Below are 18017 nucleotides of genomic sequence, written 5' to 3'. Positions count from 1 at the left end.
GTTTTGATGGAAGTTTTTTAAGTTAATTTACTAACAGCCGAAAATGAAATTTTAAATTATTTTAAAATTAAAAAAATAAAAATACATGTGTTGATCAATAAAAAAATGAAATTTTAACAATTCACACTCCATTAATATTACTAACAGATTAGCCGTCGCTAAAATGACAGTAATATCCATTTAAATTTAATAAAACACAGCATTTCATGTTAGAAACACACACACTCTCTCTCTCTTTCTCAACCACCAAACCTTCTCTCTAGGTTTTCTCCTTTCTCAAAGCTTCGACCAATATTCCGTCAATGTCATTATGTTTGTGGTAAGTTTTTCCTCAATTTAATCAATTTGGTTTTTGCGGTCTATTAAGTTTTTTCGATTATTTTTTTGTATCCCATTTTTCTACACTTTGAGTTCAGTTTTGATTTTTGCATATTTCTTGTAACCTTTGGGAGATTGTGGCTGTTGCTAGAGTGAAGATGGTTCATTGAAATTATTGTTTTCAGAGGCGTCTATAGATAAATTTGCATAAGGTTAGTATCTACTTATCTAATTGTCTTTCCATTGTTATTAAACTTTAATTCAAACTAAAAATAATAAATTAAAATAAGTGAAACTAATATGTTAATTGAAAAAGTGTTTATTTTAGAAATTATTGCATGTTTAGGATAGAAACTTGAATCCCCTATGACAGAGTTATAGGGTGGGTAAGGCGAAATGATTTTGTGTGGACGTAGAGATTTGTTGTTTGTTTGTGTTTTCTCTGTAGTTCATTTGTGAGAAATAAGACGATTAGAAAGGCTAGGATTAAATAATGTAATTACAAATTATTTATCTATATTATATAAATGTATTACTTAAATATTGAAATACACAATAGACTTGAAATTTGGTAAATTAGAGGGTCTTAATTATTGAAAAAATTCTGGCAAAACTTTTAACATTTTTTAGAACTTAATACAAATTAAATTGCAAATTCTTTTTGGCAAATATAGGTGGGTGGATGGTGTAGATGGCTCAAAATCGATTTTAGACATATGAGACACTATTCAAGTAATGGCAATTACAAGAGATGAGGTGTTCCTTTTCTACTAAACTATGTATGGGTGTGAATGATAATATGTAATTATAATTATACAACAAAGCATGATCATGAGTATCATAGTAATACAACAATAAACGAAAACATGTTTACTAATTTCATGTAATTTTGACTGAAATATTCATACTAGAGGCATTACTCTAAATTTAATAGAAGATAATTTGAATTTTTTCGGAAGCATATATTCATAGATGAATAGGCCATGAAAGATCCAATTATATGTTTATTGGTAATGTTATGAAGACAAAAAAAAAATTAGTTTTCTTCGGTTACCAAATATTTTTGTATGTTTATAATAGCTAAGACAATTAAAGACAAAGAATGAGAAGCTAAGTTTAATTGCTTACCTAAGCTTTCCTAATACATAACCATCACCTTTAGATCTTTTAATCCCAATACTCTCTGGAAGTATTATTTCATATGTAGCTTTATGTTTTAACCATCCATCCTATAAATAAGTCATACAATAAAAATAAAAAATAACTTCATTGACCAAATTTAGAGGATTATTTTGTTGAGCGCTTAAAGTTAAACCAAAAAATTAGTTAAAATAATTATATTGTTGAATGTAAAATGTATTCATGTTAACCCAAATAAAATATAGGAATAAATATTGTTTTGGTCCTTAAGATTTAAGATCAAAATCAAAATCTTCCATAACCTTATTTTTTATTCAAAATCATTCATAGCGCTTCATTTGGTATTAAAATCATCCTTTTGAATAAAATATTTTTCTAAATAACGAAGATACCCCTTATCATCCTCTTTGTTTGGCTGTCCTCTCTTTTGCAGAACCCTCCTTAGCAGTTCCAAATGCACATCTTTGAGCATCATCCACTTTAAAACTTTTGCCCTAATTTTGGTGCTCTTCAAAACGGTGTCATTTTCGAAAGTAGTGTTATTTTGCCCTTTTGTCCTGGTGCTCGTTGTTCTCTGAAGCTTCAGCGACTCCGAAACCTTCTGGTTGTGTTGGTAGTGGCGCCCTTGAAGATAGTGGAGCTTGCAGAGTTTGAGGTTGTCCATCACGCGCCGTCGGCACCACCACTTTGAAAACCGTCAATGTGGCTACATTGCAAGGCGCTAGTCCTATGACCTCTTCTTCTAGGTAAATTTTAGCTCTTGGTTTTAATTTTTTTTAAAATTTATCTTTTATTTATTATAAATATTTTATGAAATTGAAGAAAATTTCTGATTTTTTGTGATTTTAGTGATTTAGGAATTTTAGATTTTGTTGAAATTTGTTATTGATTAAGTAACTGTTAGTGATTTGTCACTAATGTGTTACTTATTGATGAAAAAATTTGATTATTACTGATTTCAGAGAATAAGAGCAACTCTCTCTTTCTCCTCCTTCTCCAATCGACACAACGTGGTTCCCTATGATCCATGATCTAATTATTGAATGGAAGTAAGTTCGAAATATTTGTGAAGGAATATGGTACAGAAAGTCGAAAAACCGACACCATGAAGCATAATCGGGCTGATTTCATTAATTTGGAGGCCATTGCTGCATCTGAAAATGCTTGTGGTGACCAACCAAATTTTCAAACACATGGACACAAGGTTAGGGAAGATGATGTGGCATATTGCATGGGAAAAGACAAGTGCAATAATGAAATAGTGGGTGATCTTAATGATATAGAGGTTGTTGTGCATAGGAATGAAGAAAGAAATAATGACAGTGGCACGGTTCTAGATATGCAATCACTTGAAGTGGTCAACCACCAGGGTGATTCAAATTGTATAAAATGTTGGCATGATGATCGAAACACCAAGGAAATCATTCAAGAAACACAATTGGGCCTGCAGGGTGGGCTAGTAAATAAAGGGGAGAAGGAGGAAATGGGCTTGATGGTGGGTAATAACTATGTGGTGAACTCTGAATCAAACTCTGGCCCTATGGTTCCACCTGGTTTTGAAGACTTTGTTAATAATAACTCCTTGCAGATCAAGGCAAAAAAGAAGAAACAATCATTTTGCATGAAACTGGGATGGTTAGGGCAGACCCTAAAAAACAAAGAAGCCTCTATTGGCCCCAACGCTAAAAGAAAGAAGGTTACACTCTTCCAAGTATGGAGAAAAATCGAAGAAAGTGCTACTATCAATCAAATCACAAAAAAGAAAGAAGAAATGTGAGAATAGTGCTAAAGTAATGAGGCAGAGGAAGAGCGATCTCAAAATAACAAAGGAAAGGGGCACAGAAAATCAACATTCTGAAAATAGTGATGGTGAGGAGAGTGACGCCATAAGTGAGGCAACAAAAGCTTGGATCTTGGGATCGCAGTTGAACCTGGAATGCAGTGATGAGGAAGAAGCTATGAGCTTCATCAGGAAGGATCTGAAGGGAGGAAATGTGATGGAAGATATTAATGTCACCAAGAGAATAAGAGGAAGAAAGAGAACCTACAAAACAAAGGTAGGAGCTTCAAATCACAATCAATGATTTTATGCTGGAATTGTAGAGGGTTAGGGAGTAGGGGAAATGTGGGATGCATCAAAGAATTTGTGAGAAAATTTAATTTGATAATAGTAGGTATTGTTGAAACTAAAAATGATAGTATTTCTGAGAATATAATAAAAAGGATGTGGGGAAATTCTGACTTTGACTGGGAATATTTTGGGGGTGAGGGGAGTAATGGTGGCCTTGTATGTATATGGGATAAGGAGATGTTGGAGGTAATTAGAAGAGATAAAGGTTATAGATAGATCTGTATTATTGGTATGCTGAGACAATTTGGTAGAAAAATTTCTATTGCTCTTGTCTACGAAAATCATTCGGTCAGTGAAAGAAGAGAGTTATGGAATAAACTGTTGGCTTTAAAGAATAGCCTGATGAGGCCCTTTATTGTATTCGGGGATTTTAATGAAGTATTATGCTCGGAAAAAAAGGTGTAGCGAAAGAGGAAGTATAGCAGGGATGAGGGATTTTGGCAACTGGATTCAAGATATGAACCTGGTAGACCTTCCTCTCCAGGGCAGAAAATTTACTTGGAGGAGGGGAAGCCAGGCCAGTAGGCTTGATAGAATTTGTGTGGATCCTCAATGGCTACAAAAGTTTCCGGAATTAAGAATTGATGTGTTAAAATGTTCAAAGTCAGACCATGTACCTTTATGCCTGATGACGGATAGATTGCAATGGGGTTCGAAATCTTTTCGTGCTCTTGACATTTGGTTCTCTAATCCAAAATTTTTACCAATGTTAGGAGAAGAATGGAGGGCTTTAGGAGAGTTACCGAAGCATGAGAAATTAAAGCTAATAAAGAAGAATATTTCAAAATGGAACAGGGAGGTATTTGGCAACATTGATGATAAAATCAGGAGGTTAGAAAGTGAAATTGCCAAAGTGGAAGTCCTCTTAGAAGAAAACATTGAGGCAGAAATAAACTTGAGTAGAAGGAAGGCGTTGGTAGGCCAGCTTGATATATGGTATAAACAAAAAGGAGAATATTGGAAGCAAATGTCAAGGGAGAAATACATCAAGGAGGTAGACAAAAATACAAGATACTTTCATACCATGGCAACAATCAGAAGGAGAAAGAAGCAGATAAAGGAAATCAAGATCGGGAACAGACGTTTCAAAGATCCAAGAAGGATTAAGAATGAAGCAAGAAAATTCTTCAAAAATCTCTATCACCAGGATAGGATGCTGGTTATAAGAGTCCAAGAGGGATTGGTTGCAAGATTATCTGAGGAGCAAGAATGCAACTTGAGTTGATGCCATCCTATAATGAAGTAAAAGAAGCTGTTTGGTCGTGTGGTTCTACCAAAGCACCCGGCCCTGACAGATTCAACATGTTCTTTGTGAAAAATTCCTGGGAGATCATTGGGATGGAGTTCACAGAATCAGTTTTAGACTTCTTCAGAATGGGATCTCTACATAGGAACTTAAACATGACATGGGTGATCCTACCCTCAAAGATAAATGTGCCAGAAGAAATGAAGGACTTCAGACCAATAAGCATGGTGGGAAGCATATATAAGGTAATATAAAAGGTTTTGGTCCTAAGGATGAAGAAGATAATGAGCTCTTTGGTAGGGGAAGTGCAATCTGCTTTCATACAGAATAGGCAGATTCTTGATGGTGCATTAATCGCGTCAGAAACCATTTCTTGGTTGAAAAAAGGCAAGAAGAGTGGGGTAATTATTAAGCTTGACTTCAAGAAAGCATATGACACTGTCAGATGGTCATTCTTGGATCAGGTTCTAAAAATTATGGGTTTTGGTGATATTTGGAGGAAATGGATTAGTGGAATGCTCAATACAGCGGCCATGTCGATCATTGTAAATGGATCACCGATAGAGCCTTTTGCCATGGAGAGGGGATTGCATCAGGGGGTTCCAATTTCGCCATTCCTCGTTATTTTGGTGGCAGAGGTTTTGAATCAGATGTTTACAAGAGCAAGGGATATAGGAAGCATCTCTGGCCTAGAAGTTAGTAGAGACAAGGTGCTTCTATCGCATTTACAGTTTGCCGACGATACAATTTTGTTCTACCCGCCAGATAGAAAGGTTTTACGAAATTTCAGAGGCATATTAGCTTTTTTCGGGATGATGTCGAGACTAGTGATTAACTATTAGAAGTCCACCCTCATTCCTATTAATGTGCATGAGGAAGTTGCATATGGTTTGGCAGAGGTTATGAACTGTCAGCTTGGGAGACTACTAATCACTTATTTAGGTATTTCTCTGGGTGCAAATCCCAAGCGTATTAAAACTTGGAAGCCGATCATTGAGAAGATGGAAAAGAAATTGTCAAAATGGAAATCAGGATTACTGTCAAGAGCGGGTAGGTTGACAATTATTAAATCGGTAATTAATAATTTACCGATCTACTACTTAAGTTTATTCAAACTACCTAAGGCGGTGGCTAAGAAGATCATTTTCCTACAATCAAAATATTTTTGGGGTACAAAAGAAGGGCGAACAAAGTTACTAACTGTAGCATGGGACACTATACAGAAGCCAAAGGAGCATAGAGGGCTTGGAGTGGAAGATATCACTATTAAAAATGCTGCTTTGCTGTTTAAATGGTGGTGGAGATACTCAACAGAGGATAAACCAATGTGAAAGAAAATTGTATCCTCGTGTAATGTGGTACCTTTAGATGAACCGATCAATGAGCATAATGTACCTAAGTCTAGCGGACCATGGAAGGATATCATAAATGGAGTTAAAAGTAACCAACTATGTAAAGAATTAAGTTCAGCGGGCCTTAGAATGTGCGTTAGAAATGGTGAAAAATCAAAATTCTGGGATGATAAGTGGTTGGGTGATTTTAGGCTCAGAGAAAAATTTCCAAGGCTGTATTTAATTTCTACCCAACAAGCAGAAACTATTGTTAAATGTGGTTTTTGGGACGACTTTAGGTGGGTCTGGAACCTGAGATGGAGGAGACGCTTTTTTGAGTGAGAGTGTAAACACTGTGAGAAATTACTAGTATTATTACAAAAAGTTTGTTTAAATGCAGGTACAGAAGATAAGCTCATTTGGAGTTGCTCCAAGGATGGAAGTTTCTCAGTAAAGTCGTTCATCACTTCAGTGGAGTCAAAAGCATTGGGCTTTCCTAAAACATGTCATACTTTTGATAATATCTGGCGGGAAACTGTACCTCTAAGGGTGGAGATGATGGGCTGGTTTCTGATCTTTGGCAAGCTCAACACGATGAAAAGGCTGGCACAGATTAATGTGGTGATGGAAATGAGGTAACATATACTTTATGTGGTTTAGATGATGAGGATATAGATCACCTATTCATCCATTGTAACTATGTTTCTCGTTTGTGGTATAAAGCTATGGTTGTAGGGGGAATTACATGAGTTAGGCCAAAGAGATTGAGAGTGGGAAGGAGAAGGTGAATAAATTGTTGGTTTGTAATAGTAGGGGTGATATGGAGTAGGAACCAATTTATTTTTGAAAGAAAGGATGTATCATGTGAAAATGCATGGGAGTTTATTATGTTCCAGCTAAAAGAATGGAAAATTCTTAACAAAAAAAGGAAGGAAGAGCAGTCAACTATTGTTCAAGGGGCTACAAGTAGTCTAGGACCGGCTGTGAACATTGATTATGAATTTTCTTGGTGGATTTGTGCTGAATATGTTGCTTCAAAATAATGTATGGCAGTGGATGGCTATCTTGTGAATGCTAAAAATAATATTATTGTACTTTTATGTGAGTTTTTGAATGCAGATTCTAGAGTTAATGCTTTGGCAGAATGCATTGAAACATCCGTTCAATTCTTGCTGGAAGAGTATAGTGCAGTTTTAGAGCGGGTGGTCTTCAAAACCAATGAAGCAATCTTGGTGAGATGGACCAAAGGACAAGGAAATAATTATTGGAGGCTGAATTTTAAAAGAAATAAACTGAAAAATTTCCTACAAAGTTGCAATAATATTAAGGTTCAATATGCTTCATATAAGGAGTTCAAATTCATCAACAATTGAAAAAAAATGGTCAATAATCAGAATGAGAATAGAAAAGTCTTGTGGTGCTAATGAAAAGTTGCGTGATCACCAAAATAATTTTCGTGTGCAACTGGGGCAATGATTATAGAGAAGTTGTCTTATATACAGTGCTGGAGATGGAATAATGCAATAAAAGATAGAGACAAGTTATCAATAGTTATTCTAGCCTTAGTATTTAGTTGGAGAACTTTCTTTTTGATTTGGTATTAGTCCTTATATTAGGTGTGATTTTCTTGTATTTTGGGCATTTTTATATTAGTAGTGTTATCCTATTCTTGATCATTATTCTTGATGGCAATGCCGAAGGGGATATAACTGAGATGTATGATTTGTTTTGTGTCTTTTTTTCTTATTTTGGGTCGAGTTTGTAACTCAACAATCGAAAAAAAAAAAAAAATTGATTTTAATACCACATGAAATATTGAGAACGACTTTAAATTTAAAAAAAAAAGTGAGAAACGAATTCGATTTTGACCCCAAATTTTAGGGACTAAAACAGTATTTATCCCTAGAAATATATTTTAAATTTTAGCATAATATAAAATGATAAAAAAGAAAAATTCTAATGTATGTAATTTTGGTTAACTCTCAAAAATTTTTTAATTTGATTGAAATTTTAAAGTTTTTTGGCATCATTTATAAAAATTTTCATTGTTTTATGTTGTAAAACTATCGAATATATAAAGCAGTTAACTTTATGTCCAAGTTGAAAATTATAAACTTTGATAATACAATTAATACTTATTGTATTGTCCAAATAATATCATTAAATTTTTAACAACACTAACCTGATGAATGCCACTTTCATGAACAAATGCATTAGCACCAACAAGAGCCTTGTGTGGTTGTAAATACATACCAGTGTACTTTTCGACCTATAAAAAATTGTTAAATTTATAAATTGAATAAAGATAACTTTAGTGACAGCAAAAATAGAAAGTTAAGAATAAAAACAAAACAAAAGTAGTATTAGTTTGAGTTATAAAACCATCTTGCTTGTCTTTAATATGTGTTGTGTGTTGATTCCTGTGTATAATCCATCAAATTGATCGTATCTCTTACATTTTAAGGCCATCACAATCTTGAAAAAGATAAAAATAAAACAAATTATTAATTTAACAATAACAATGAATAAATTTTTATTTTTATTTTTAAATAAAAATAATGCATCTAATCTTTGATTCTTAGATGATAATTAGTTAATTGTGTTATTTATTTTTTTTCCTTGGTTAGGTGTTGCCTAATTATTGTATTCTCCCAATGTTAGTAGCTAGTTGTTTGAAGTTTAATTGTTTTTTGGGTAAGTTGACTTGTAAATTTGTTAATTATCTAATTTAAAACAAAATTGAGACTTTTTATATGATAATAATTAAGGCAAATAAACCTAATTTGATTTTAAGATTAGGAAAAGTATAGGTAATCAATAAGATTTTTGAACAATGTGTAAATAATATGAATTAATAGGATTAAAAGAGTAAATTTAATTAGTAGCATTAAATTAAGGTGTAATGTATTTTCATTTGATTGGTAGTTGTTCATGTTATTCAAAATTTTCATTGTTCTCCTAGCACTCCCCTTAAGATTATTAAGGTGAAGAAGTATAAGATTATAGAAGAATGAAATGCAACTAGTGAACTCCTCTACTAATAAATACATATGTGGAATTGCTTAACATTCAAAATACTTATACTCACGTATTTATTACATTTAAAATTATATCATTATTTTAATAGTAAATTCTTTTTATGGCAATGTCAAAGGAATTTAAAAAGAACTAATAATGCCATTTATCCTTTAATTTAAAATTTATTGTGGATTTAGTATTATTATTGTTATTATTATCATTTATCTAAAAATAAAAGATTAATTAGATAGGACAAGTTCATTCATTTTGCATCCATAACAGGCTTTATAGTTATATTAAAATTAAGTGAAATTAATTAAAAATGGCTAAGTAGCTAATTTTAAAGATGTAGAAAATAAAAATAATGGATTAGAGTTTTTCATTGGTTAAAAAAGGATAAAATATATTTTTAATCTCTAAAATTTGGACAAAGTTTTAATTTTGTTTTTAATATTTGAAATATCATATTTTTATCCTAAAATTTATTTTATCCAATTTTATTTTTCTGGTCAAAACAAAAGTTTTTTCTTCTGAAAATACTATTTTTTTTATTATTATATTTTTTTTCTTATTATTATGTTACTTTCACTATCAAACCACTACAACTACTACTAGGATTACAATTTTTACCGTTACTAAGAAGAAAATCATAACAGAAAATAGTGTTTTATCCGTAAAAAAAGGTAAATAGTAACTATGTATAAGAATTTGATAAACCTTCATGTCACATCTAATTCATTTCTATTTAAAGACTTTATATATACCTACAATAAATACTAGAGTAAACTACTATTTGTTCATTTCTATTTATGAATATTAAAATACTGACAAATTTATACATAAAAAGATAAAATTAATCTTGTACTTATAAAAGATGAATTTTGGTTAACAAAACTATCTAAACTTCAAAAAATTATCCTAAATTCCTAAACTACCCTCCTTGGGGAAACTTAGTCCATCTCCAATCCCAACCTCCAATCCCTACTCCATAATTTCCAACCACTTAACTCTTCATGACCGCAACTTCAATCACCGGTCTTTACCACCGCCGCTGCCATCGGCCACCTCTTTCTCTTTATCAATAGAAAGAGAAAGTAATAATGTCATTGCTGTAACTAAACTTGATTAAAGAAGCATATATAAGCCATGTCTGATTATTGAGAACCTTAAGTGTATTCTAGGTTAATGAATATTTGAAGTAAAAAAGGAAAAAAAATTGTGGACGGTGGCTATGGAAAATGGTGTGTGATGGGGGATCGAGAGAGTAAATTAGGATTTTCCCCAATTAACAAGGAAGAAAGTAAGATTACTAGAAGGAATATCCAAGGTGACACTGAGAACTCGTTGGCGACAAGCGCGTCCGCGAGATGATCCACAACATGCCCCGGCCCTCATCCAAAACGCTTCTTCTTCTTCATCAATGTTCTTGTTCTTCTTCTTGAGCTTTATAATGCCTTTTTTTCTTTGCGGATTTGCTTCTTGTTGTTGAATTATCCTTTACACGGTTGAGCTTTAGTTTTGTCATAACAGACAATGACAGTTGTTTGTTAGTGTTTATGGTTGTTGAGAAAATTCCAAAGAAGCCACTACAAGCTTCGGTTCCTAATGCCTCCCTCATTTCCTTGAGATTTTTTAGATCAAGATTTTAGAAAGTGTATGTGATGGTGGTGATTGCAAGGAGAAGGATGCAACAGTAGCCGTAGTAGCGACGGGCAAAGAGAAAGAGGTGGTAATAGTGGTGGTGGTGGTGGCAACAGCAATAATAACGGTGGTAGCTAAGATAAGAGTTGGATGAGTGAGGATGTAGATGGGTAGTAATGGTAAAAGATTGGAAATTGGAAGTGGCATAGGTTAGGTTAAAAGAGATCATTTATAAATTTTGAATAATTTTTTAAGATTTGGATAATTTTATAAACTAAAACGTATCTTTCGTGTATACAATATCAATTTCATTATATAGTATTTTAAATATTTGTGGTTAAAAATGATAATTTGTTCGTAAATACTAAGATACTAAGTACTACATGTCTAAGTATACATGAATCTTACACTTAATCTATTATGAATCTCTTTATCTACAAATATAAATATTTATGATGTTTATATTAATTTAACCATAAACCTTACTACCTGCTTAGTACGATGGTTGTCAAAATAATCTTACTATAATTAATGGACATGAATGTAAATTGAAAAATTAAATATTTAAACAATTTAAGATTATGCAAGTTACTTAAATCGATTCTTGGAAAAATTTGAATGAAAAATAACTTATATTATTGGTTAAAAAAACGCATTAACTAAATAATAAAAAATTAACACTCACCTCTTCTAATGATGCGTTACCTGCCCTTTCTCCAATTCCATTAATTGTAACTTCTAATTGTCTTGCACCAGCACGTACACCCTAAAAGTAGTCAAGGCTCGAAAAAATTACAATATATATTTTTATATTATATTATTATATTCATTAAATGATAATGTTATTATGGTTATCACCTCTAAGGTGTTAGCAACAGCAAGTCCAAGATCATTGTGACAATGTGATGAAAGAACAACATTTTCAATTCCAGGAGTATTAGCTTTTATATCAGCAATTAATCTTCCATACTCCCATGGCATTGTTATGCCAACAGTATCAGGTATGGCCACAGTTGTAACCCCAGCCTTGATAACTTCTCCAAGAATTTGATAAAGAAAATCTCTCTCTGATCTGAAAATATAAAAATAAAATTAATTGATTTTTAAAAAAAAAAATACAATTATACAAAATTAAGTGTTATTATTAGAACTTTAGGAATGTAGGACTTATTTATTTATTTCTTACTAGAAATATAATTTTTTCATGGAAAAGTCTAGGGAACCAGCAACTTTGTTAAATTCTGGTCAGCATGTAACCAGCAAAGAAAAGTGAGCCATTAGATAAAATCTCATACCAATCTCACACCATTAAAACCATCATTAATGGCTATTTGATGGCTACATATCACAAAAGTTGCTGGCCCCTAGCATTCCTCTATTTTCATTATTTAAACTAATTATTTTATTTGTAACATATTTTTCACAATTATTAATTATTTACAAAAATAGTTAATATTTTAAACAACAATTTGTGTGAGTAATTATAAAATAAGTATTTAAATGTATTTTTTACACTGTATTTATAAACTAAAAGTATTGTCAAAAAATATATTTTTGCATGTTATTTTTTTATTAATTATTGGTTCGAAGAATAATGCTTTCAAATATTCTTTGACAATTTAATAATTGTATAAAGATATTATTAAAATAACTGTATTTAAAACAAAGATAACAACGAACAAAATTTGCTCCTTTAATTTTTCTTGTAATGTTATTTTGTAAGACATTAAGAATGTAGTGTTATACTTAGCTAGGTATGACTAAGAGAAGAGAAGATAAAAAATGAGTTATATATATAGTCCTATAAATTAGTATTAACAGAGACAGAGACAAAGATAATTTTCACTAAGTTATCAACCGAATCAGGTATTCGCACCTGTCACTCAGCCACTAGACCTGTTTGTATCGGTCATATAAAGGAGGAAATGCGTCATCAAGCCGGCAAAGTGTGACATTGGATCACACATGTGTTAGTTGTTGGGATCACCTCTATTATCTGACTTTTGTTATAATTTATCTATCTTTAGACTTTTGATGTAGCTTATCTATTTTAAGACTTTTGTTGGATCTTATCTACCTTTAAACTTTTGTTTATGTTTATCTATCTTTAGGGTATTGTATCTTACTTTGTTGCTTATCTTGCATTGTATTATTGTATGCTATGTTATGTATGCTGCGCATGCTATGTTTTGTTGTATCTTATCTTACGTGTCTCAAAAGTAAGATTCAACACATCATAAATGTAAGTCCAACAAAAGCAAACTTAACATAAAATAACATAATACAAAATATCATAGAATTAGGCCAATTTAACAATAATATCAACCTAACATAAACTTAAAACAAATAACATAGCATAAAGACACATGAGCAATAACAAATACTAATAACCTAATGGGTCAATCACTGGCGGCTATGTGTTGCTTCCTTCATGCAATCCGGAAGCACCTGGGCACTGTGGACAGTTTCTTCGAGTATGACCTGGGGTCCTACACATTCCGCATCTTTTTGGTTGATCCGACTTTGTCTCATCCAAACTATTCCTTATCCTGGTACTCCGAGGTCTTCCGACAGCAGCCCGGATCAGGGATCACATGAGGTCCCTCATATACGGGCAACAACTCTTCCTGAATAGGTGGAGAGAAACTCATCTTGTAAACATTGAACACGGTGCTGAGGCGGTACATATCATCAATGTAAGTCCTCCAGTCCAGTCTACAAAACGAGCATGTTGCAAGCACATGACGACATGGATAGTGGAGGGCTTGAAAGTATTCATAGTCACATGTGCAATCAGATAAAGAAACCCGACACTCATTGCAATTTTTTCCCTGGTCGCCGCAAACTCCTTAACAACAAACTCAGAGTTTTCCCTGTCATATAGATCTACCCGCATATTCCTGGAGGCATGTAGATTCTTCTCAATAGCCTTTACAAGGGTCTGACAAAATTCTTGCCTATCCCCGAGCTGCGAATCGGCTTCCTTTTCTTTCCTCACAAAGAGCTCGGCCAGAAGCCCATATGTTGACTTAACTAGTGAACCCACCGGTAGGCTACGTGTCATCTTCAACACGGCATTAATAGACTTAGAAATGTTAGTCGTCATATGACCATATCGACGATCTCCATCTCAATATTGAGTCGATAACTCCAATCCAATCCTGTCACACCAATCAACCATTGCAGGTCTTCCTTCCGCAGGAAGACCATGTAATACCGATGCTCCTCCTCAGTCTTTGCATATGCGGCATTCACGAGGATCTTCCGGGAATCCTTAGACTTAAAGGATAGCGCGAGGTTAGTGGCAATGTGTCGTACACAGAATGCACGGTATGCCGTTGGCCGGAGCCAACCACCGTCTTCCGGAAGCAGGGCAGCCTTGATGGCATTGTGCTGGTCAAAGATGACTAAAATGCCGGGCTGGGGGGTGACATGCTGCCGAAGGTGACTAAGAAAAAACTTCCGTGAATCTGTATTTTCGTCTTCGACTAACCTGAATGCTACTGGGAGAATGTTCGAGTTTCCATCTTGGGCAATAGCCATTAGCAAAGTACCTCCATACTTCCCATATAAATAAGTACCATCGATGGATATCAGTGGCTTGCAATACTTGAATGCCTCAATGCACGGAGGAAACGTCCAAAATAATCGATGAAAGAAAACCTTCGTTCCATCCACCGTATTACCTGCCCTCGCTGGTGAAGTGCGCAACACCGCTATAGTGCCCGACATATACAACTGAACCCCGGTGATCCACTTTGGTATGTGGTTGTAAGACTCCTCCCAAATCTCCATATATCTGAGCAATGGCCTTCTGCTTGGCCATCCAAACCTTCCTGTAGCTGGGCTTGAAACCAAACTTTTACGACACCACATTCTGTAATACCTTAATGGAGACTGATGCATTCGCCAAGACCAACTATTGAATTGAAGCGCAGATGACATGATAATCGATCTGCCTGTGATCTGTCAATATCTCAGTTGCTAAACATGTGTGTGGTCTGTTGTACTTTCTAACTTTCCAGTAGCCTTTCCTCTTCCTCATAGTCACATGTATAAGCCAGTTACATCTATTTCCAAACTGGGCACACTTCCCATGATACTTCAATTGGTCAGATTCAAACACTTTATATTTTACACCACGACGAATATTATAACTCTTGATTGTCAGTACAACTTTGTCTTTGGTTTCAAACCGTTGCCTGATTTCAAACTCGTCTGTGCCAATCATGCTAGGCCTGTCTCCGTGAATAGTAGGGTGATGTTGATCTACAAATGTAGGCTGGTTCATTACATCAAGGTCCAAAGTGAAAAAATGTCAAGGGTACTGCTGTGTTTGACTACTTGTATGGGTTTGTGCTCCCCCAGCATGTGCGGTGTCTTCTTCTTCATCGCTCTCATCCCCAATAATTGGTGGCTCCAAATCCGACCCATCATTGCCTATAGCCTCTGCAAATGGATCTCTCTCTCTCTTATCTCCATGAATGCCGGTGCACCGTCTACTATAGGTGCTGCTCCCATTGCAGCTGCAAGCTGTCCAAAGCTACGCCCATCACCCAAGTCATCTATCGGAACGGGTAAATCAGCCGCAAATGATAGGGATGAAACAAAGGGAGTCACTGGTTGCCCAGTTGGAATAGTGGTGGAACTCCCTTCTATGACGCCAGTTGGCGGATTCGGAGCGGATCTACCAGAGCTACCCTCTATATCAGCCATTCTGGCAAACAATTCCATAGCACCCAAGTCGGAAAATCTTGCTTGACTGTGAAATATAACTCGCATGTCGTCATTGTCCAGCATCTCGTACTTCCCAAACTTAACATAACCTTGCCTCAATGATATAGGAATACGAAAAAATAATTGCTTCACATGTTTTTTTCCGCACTTTCCTGCCTTCTGTAATATACTACTATGTAATTCTATCAAAGTCGTTGACAGATTTACAAATATACCTATCTGCTTTTTGTTAGACAAAGCTACATTCTCACTTGTGTTTTCATCAATTTTTTCTCGGTGATGCACTAACAAAAAAATACTCTCAGCCATCTCTCTCTATGCTCAATAAATCTCAAGTGTGGTTCGTTACATTCAGACTCGTTTATTTATAGAGTTTATGCCCTCGTAAATCGTCGTTACCACCTTAGGATTACTAAGTTGAGCATAAATCGTGGGACACTAATGAGGGTTACTGAAGCAAGTATAAACCGTGCTAGGCTGGGTCGGGTCCTCTTAGAGCATAATTCGTGGCATCCTATTGAGGGTTGGCCAAAATTCACGTGAAACCTAAGGGGGTGGAACGATTTATGCTTTATTACTAACCTTAGGCACTCTAGCACGATTTATGTCTTCTCCATGCATGTATTAATCGTTTTAGGTTGACATGATTCACATATTATATACCCCTACATAGCTTAAGAGTAACAGAGTAATCACATTTCAAAATTCGTTTCAGGAAAATCCAGTAATTTTATCTTCCATAAAATTTATTTAAATAAAAAACCCAAATTATTATTTATCAAAAAAGATTTTTTTATTTTTATTTATTTGTATACACTACCTCCTACATCTAGGACATATCTGTGAAGTTAAATGTTTCCTCACTTTGATTAGTAAAAATTTCTAAATTAGATAAGTTATTTAATTTTGATGTAAATATCTATTAGGTTTCAATACAAATTTATTGAATATTTTTTAATTTATCCATTATATCGTTTTATGAATAATAAAAAAAAATATATTAATGCAACTAATAAATGATTAAATAAGCATAGTTAGCAAATTAAATACTAGCTCCTTAGCTAGTTCGTTTGTAAATATCTAAATTAACATCTATTATGAATAAGAAATCGAGTGACATTCGATTTTGATCTCCGTAGAAGATTTTCCTTTGATATAAGTCCAAATATTTCTAAAATATTTGGTTTTATATGAGTACTTCCAAAATTATGATAAATTAATTTCAAATTAAATGCCTCACATTATTATTTGAGAGAACCTGAACAAAATCATTGTACATTATAAGAAATGTGTTATTTTAGGAATTTCAAACAAGCATATAGCTTTTATATATTGTATATGGGTGCAAAAACTAAAACATCTTTAGAATCATCTAAACCTGATAATTGTGGGGACTTAATGCTAGATATAGTTAAAAATATTTAGATTCTCACAAATACAAAAAACATATAGAGAGACCTGGTCATTACCAAATTTTACAATATTTGTAAAGATAAAAATCGTATTTTAGCATTTTTAAATCCTATGTTGTAAAATAAACCCATGTAATCTAGGCTAGAGTGTTTATGAAATATCTAAAATTATATATAAATCATTATGCAAAAGATTTTTATTATTATTACAATAACTATAAGATTTATCTAATTTCCCACCCAAGAGGCACATTGAATTATTTTAATTCTTATGGAAGTTAAATCATTAAAATAAACTGAGCTGTAAACCGTAATTCATATATACTTATTTATTCACAATATATATAGATTTTGGGACACAAAAATAGATCAATTTGTTATAAACAAAGTTGATGATGATATACTATTTTATGAACAAGTACTTCAAATATAGTGTTAAAAGTATATCCATAAAAATCATTTATAAGAGTTTTTACTTGTCCACAAATTTAAATGGATATACATTCTCGAAAAGCATTATCGTGCCGACATCTATTCCTTGATGCTAGATTTATGATGCGTTACTTGTGTTCTAATAATCAAATATTAGTTTTTCATTTTGAATTATTAGTTTATGAGGTAGTAGTGGACTTTTGAGTTTCAAATGAATAACAAATTTAAATCTCATGCTATTTTATGGTTCTTTTATGTTTTCATTATCTGTTAACTGTTCTATATATAATAATTTAAGATGTGATATTTGTATAACAAAAAATAAATTGTCCTTTAAAAAATACTTTTGAAACCACTAAAAGACGTCCTTTTTTTATTTTATGTTTTAGGTATCTAACACATTTCGAGATTTTCAAATACCATTATTTTATGAAGTTATGCTGAGCTAACCCAATTTTTTATGGAGGCCAAATTAGCTTATATATTTCATGGGTAAACTATTAAAATTATTATATTCCTGATTTTTGAATACGTCGGCAAAAATATCTTCTACTTCTATTAATAAAAAAATTGTCTTAAAAATATTTTAAAATGTGATAAAAATACCCAAC

At 33.2% G+C, this 18017-nt stretch overlaps 1 protein-coding gene across 6 annotated transcripts in view; it reads right to left on the bottom strand.

Annotated features, from left to right (window-relative positions):
- Positions 1-18017, bottom strand: part of LOC107627356 (probable 2-isopropylmalate synthase) — a 23066-nt gene that overhangs the window by 3816 nt on the left and 1233 nt on the right. For 5 of the 6 annotated variants that reach the window (XM_021115939.1, XM_021115935.1, XM_021115933.1 and 2 more), the window contains exons 2-6: positions 11684-11897; positions 11511-11591; positions 8549-8641; positions 8349-8435; positions 1447-1547 (exon numbers count right to left, since the gene is read on the bottom strand). In XM_021115939.1, coding sequence (XP_020971598.1) covers positions 1447-1547; positions 8349-8435; positions 8549-8641; positions 11511-11591; positions 11684-11897 — 576 coding nt within the window. The remainder of the gene's footprint in view (positions 1-1446; positions 1548-8348; positions 8436-8548; positions 8642-11510; positions 11592-11683; positions 11898-18017) is intronic. The other variant, XM_021115934.1, reaches the window with a different exon arrangement.

The sequence above is a fragment of the Arachis ipaensis genome, chromosome B02 (genome assembly GCF_000816755.2).
Source record: "Arachis ipaensis cultivar K30076 chromosome B02, Araip1.1, whole genome shotgun sequence".
Taxonomy (NCBI): domain Eukaryota; kingdom Viridiplantae; phylum Streptophyta; class Magnoliopsida; order Fabales; family Fabaceae; genus Arachis; species Arachis ipaensis.
Note: the sequence above shows the minus strand (reverse complement) of the source record. Positions and strands in the feature narration are given on the sequence as shown.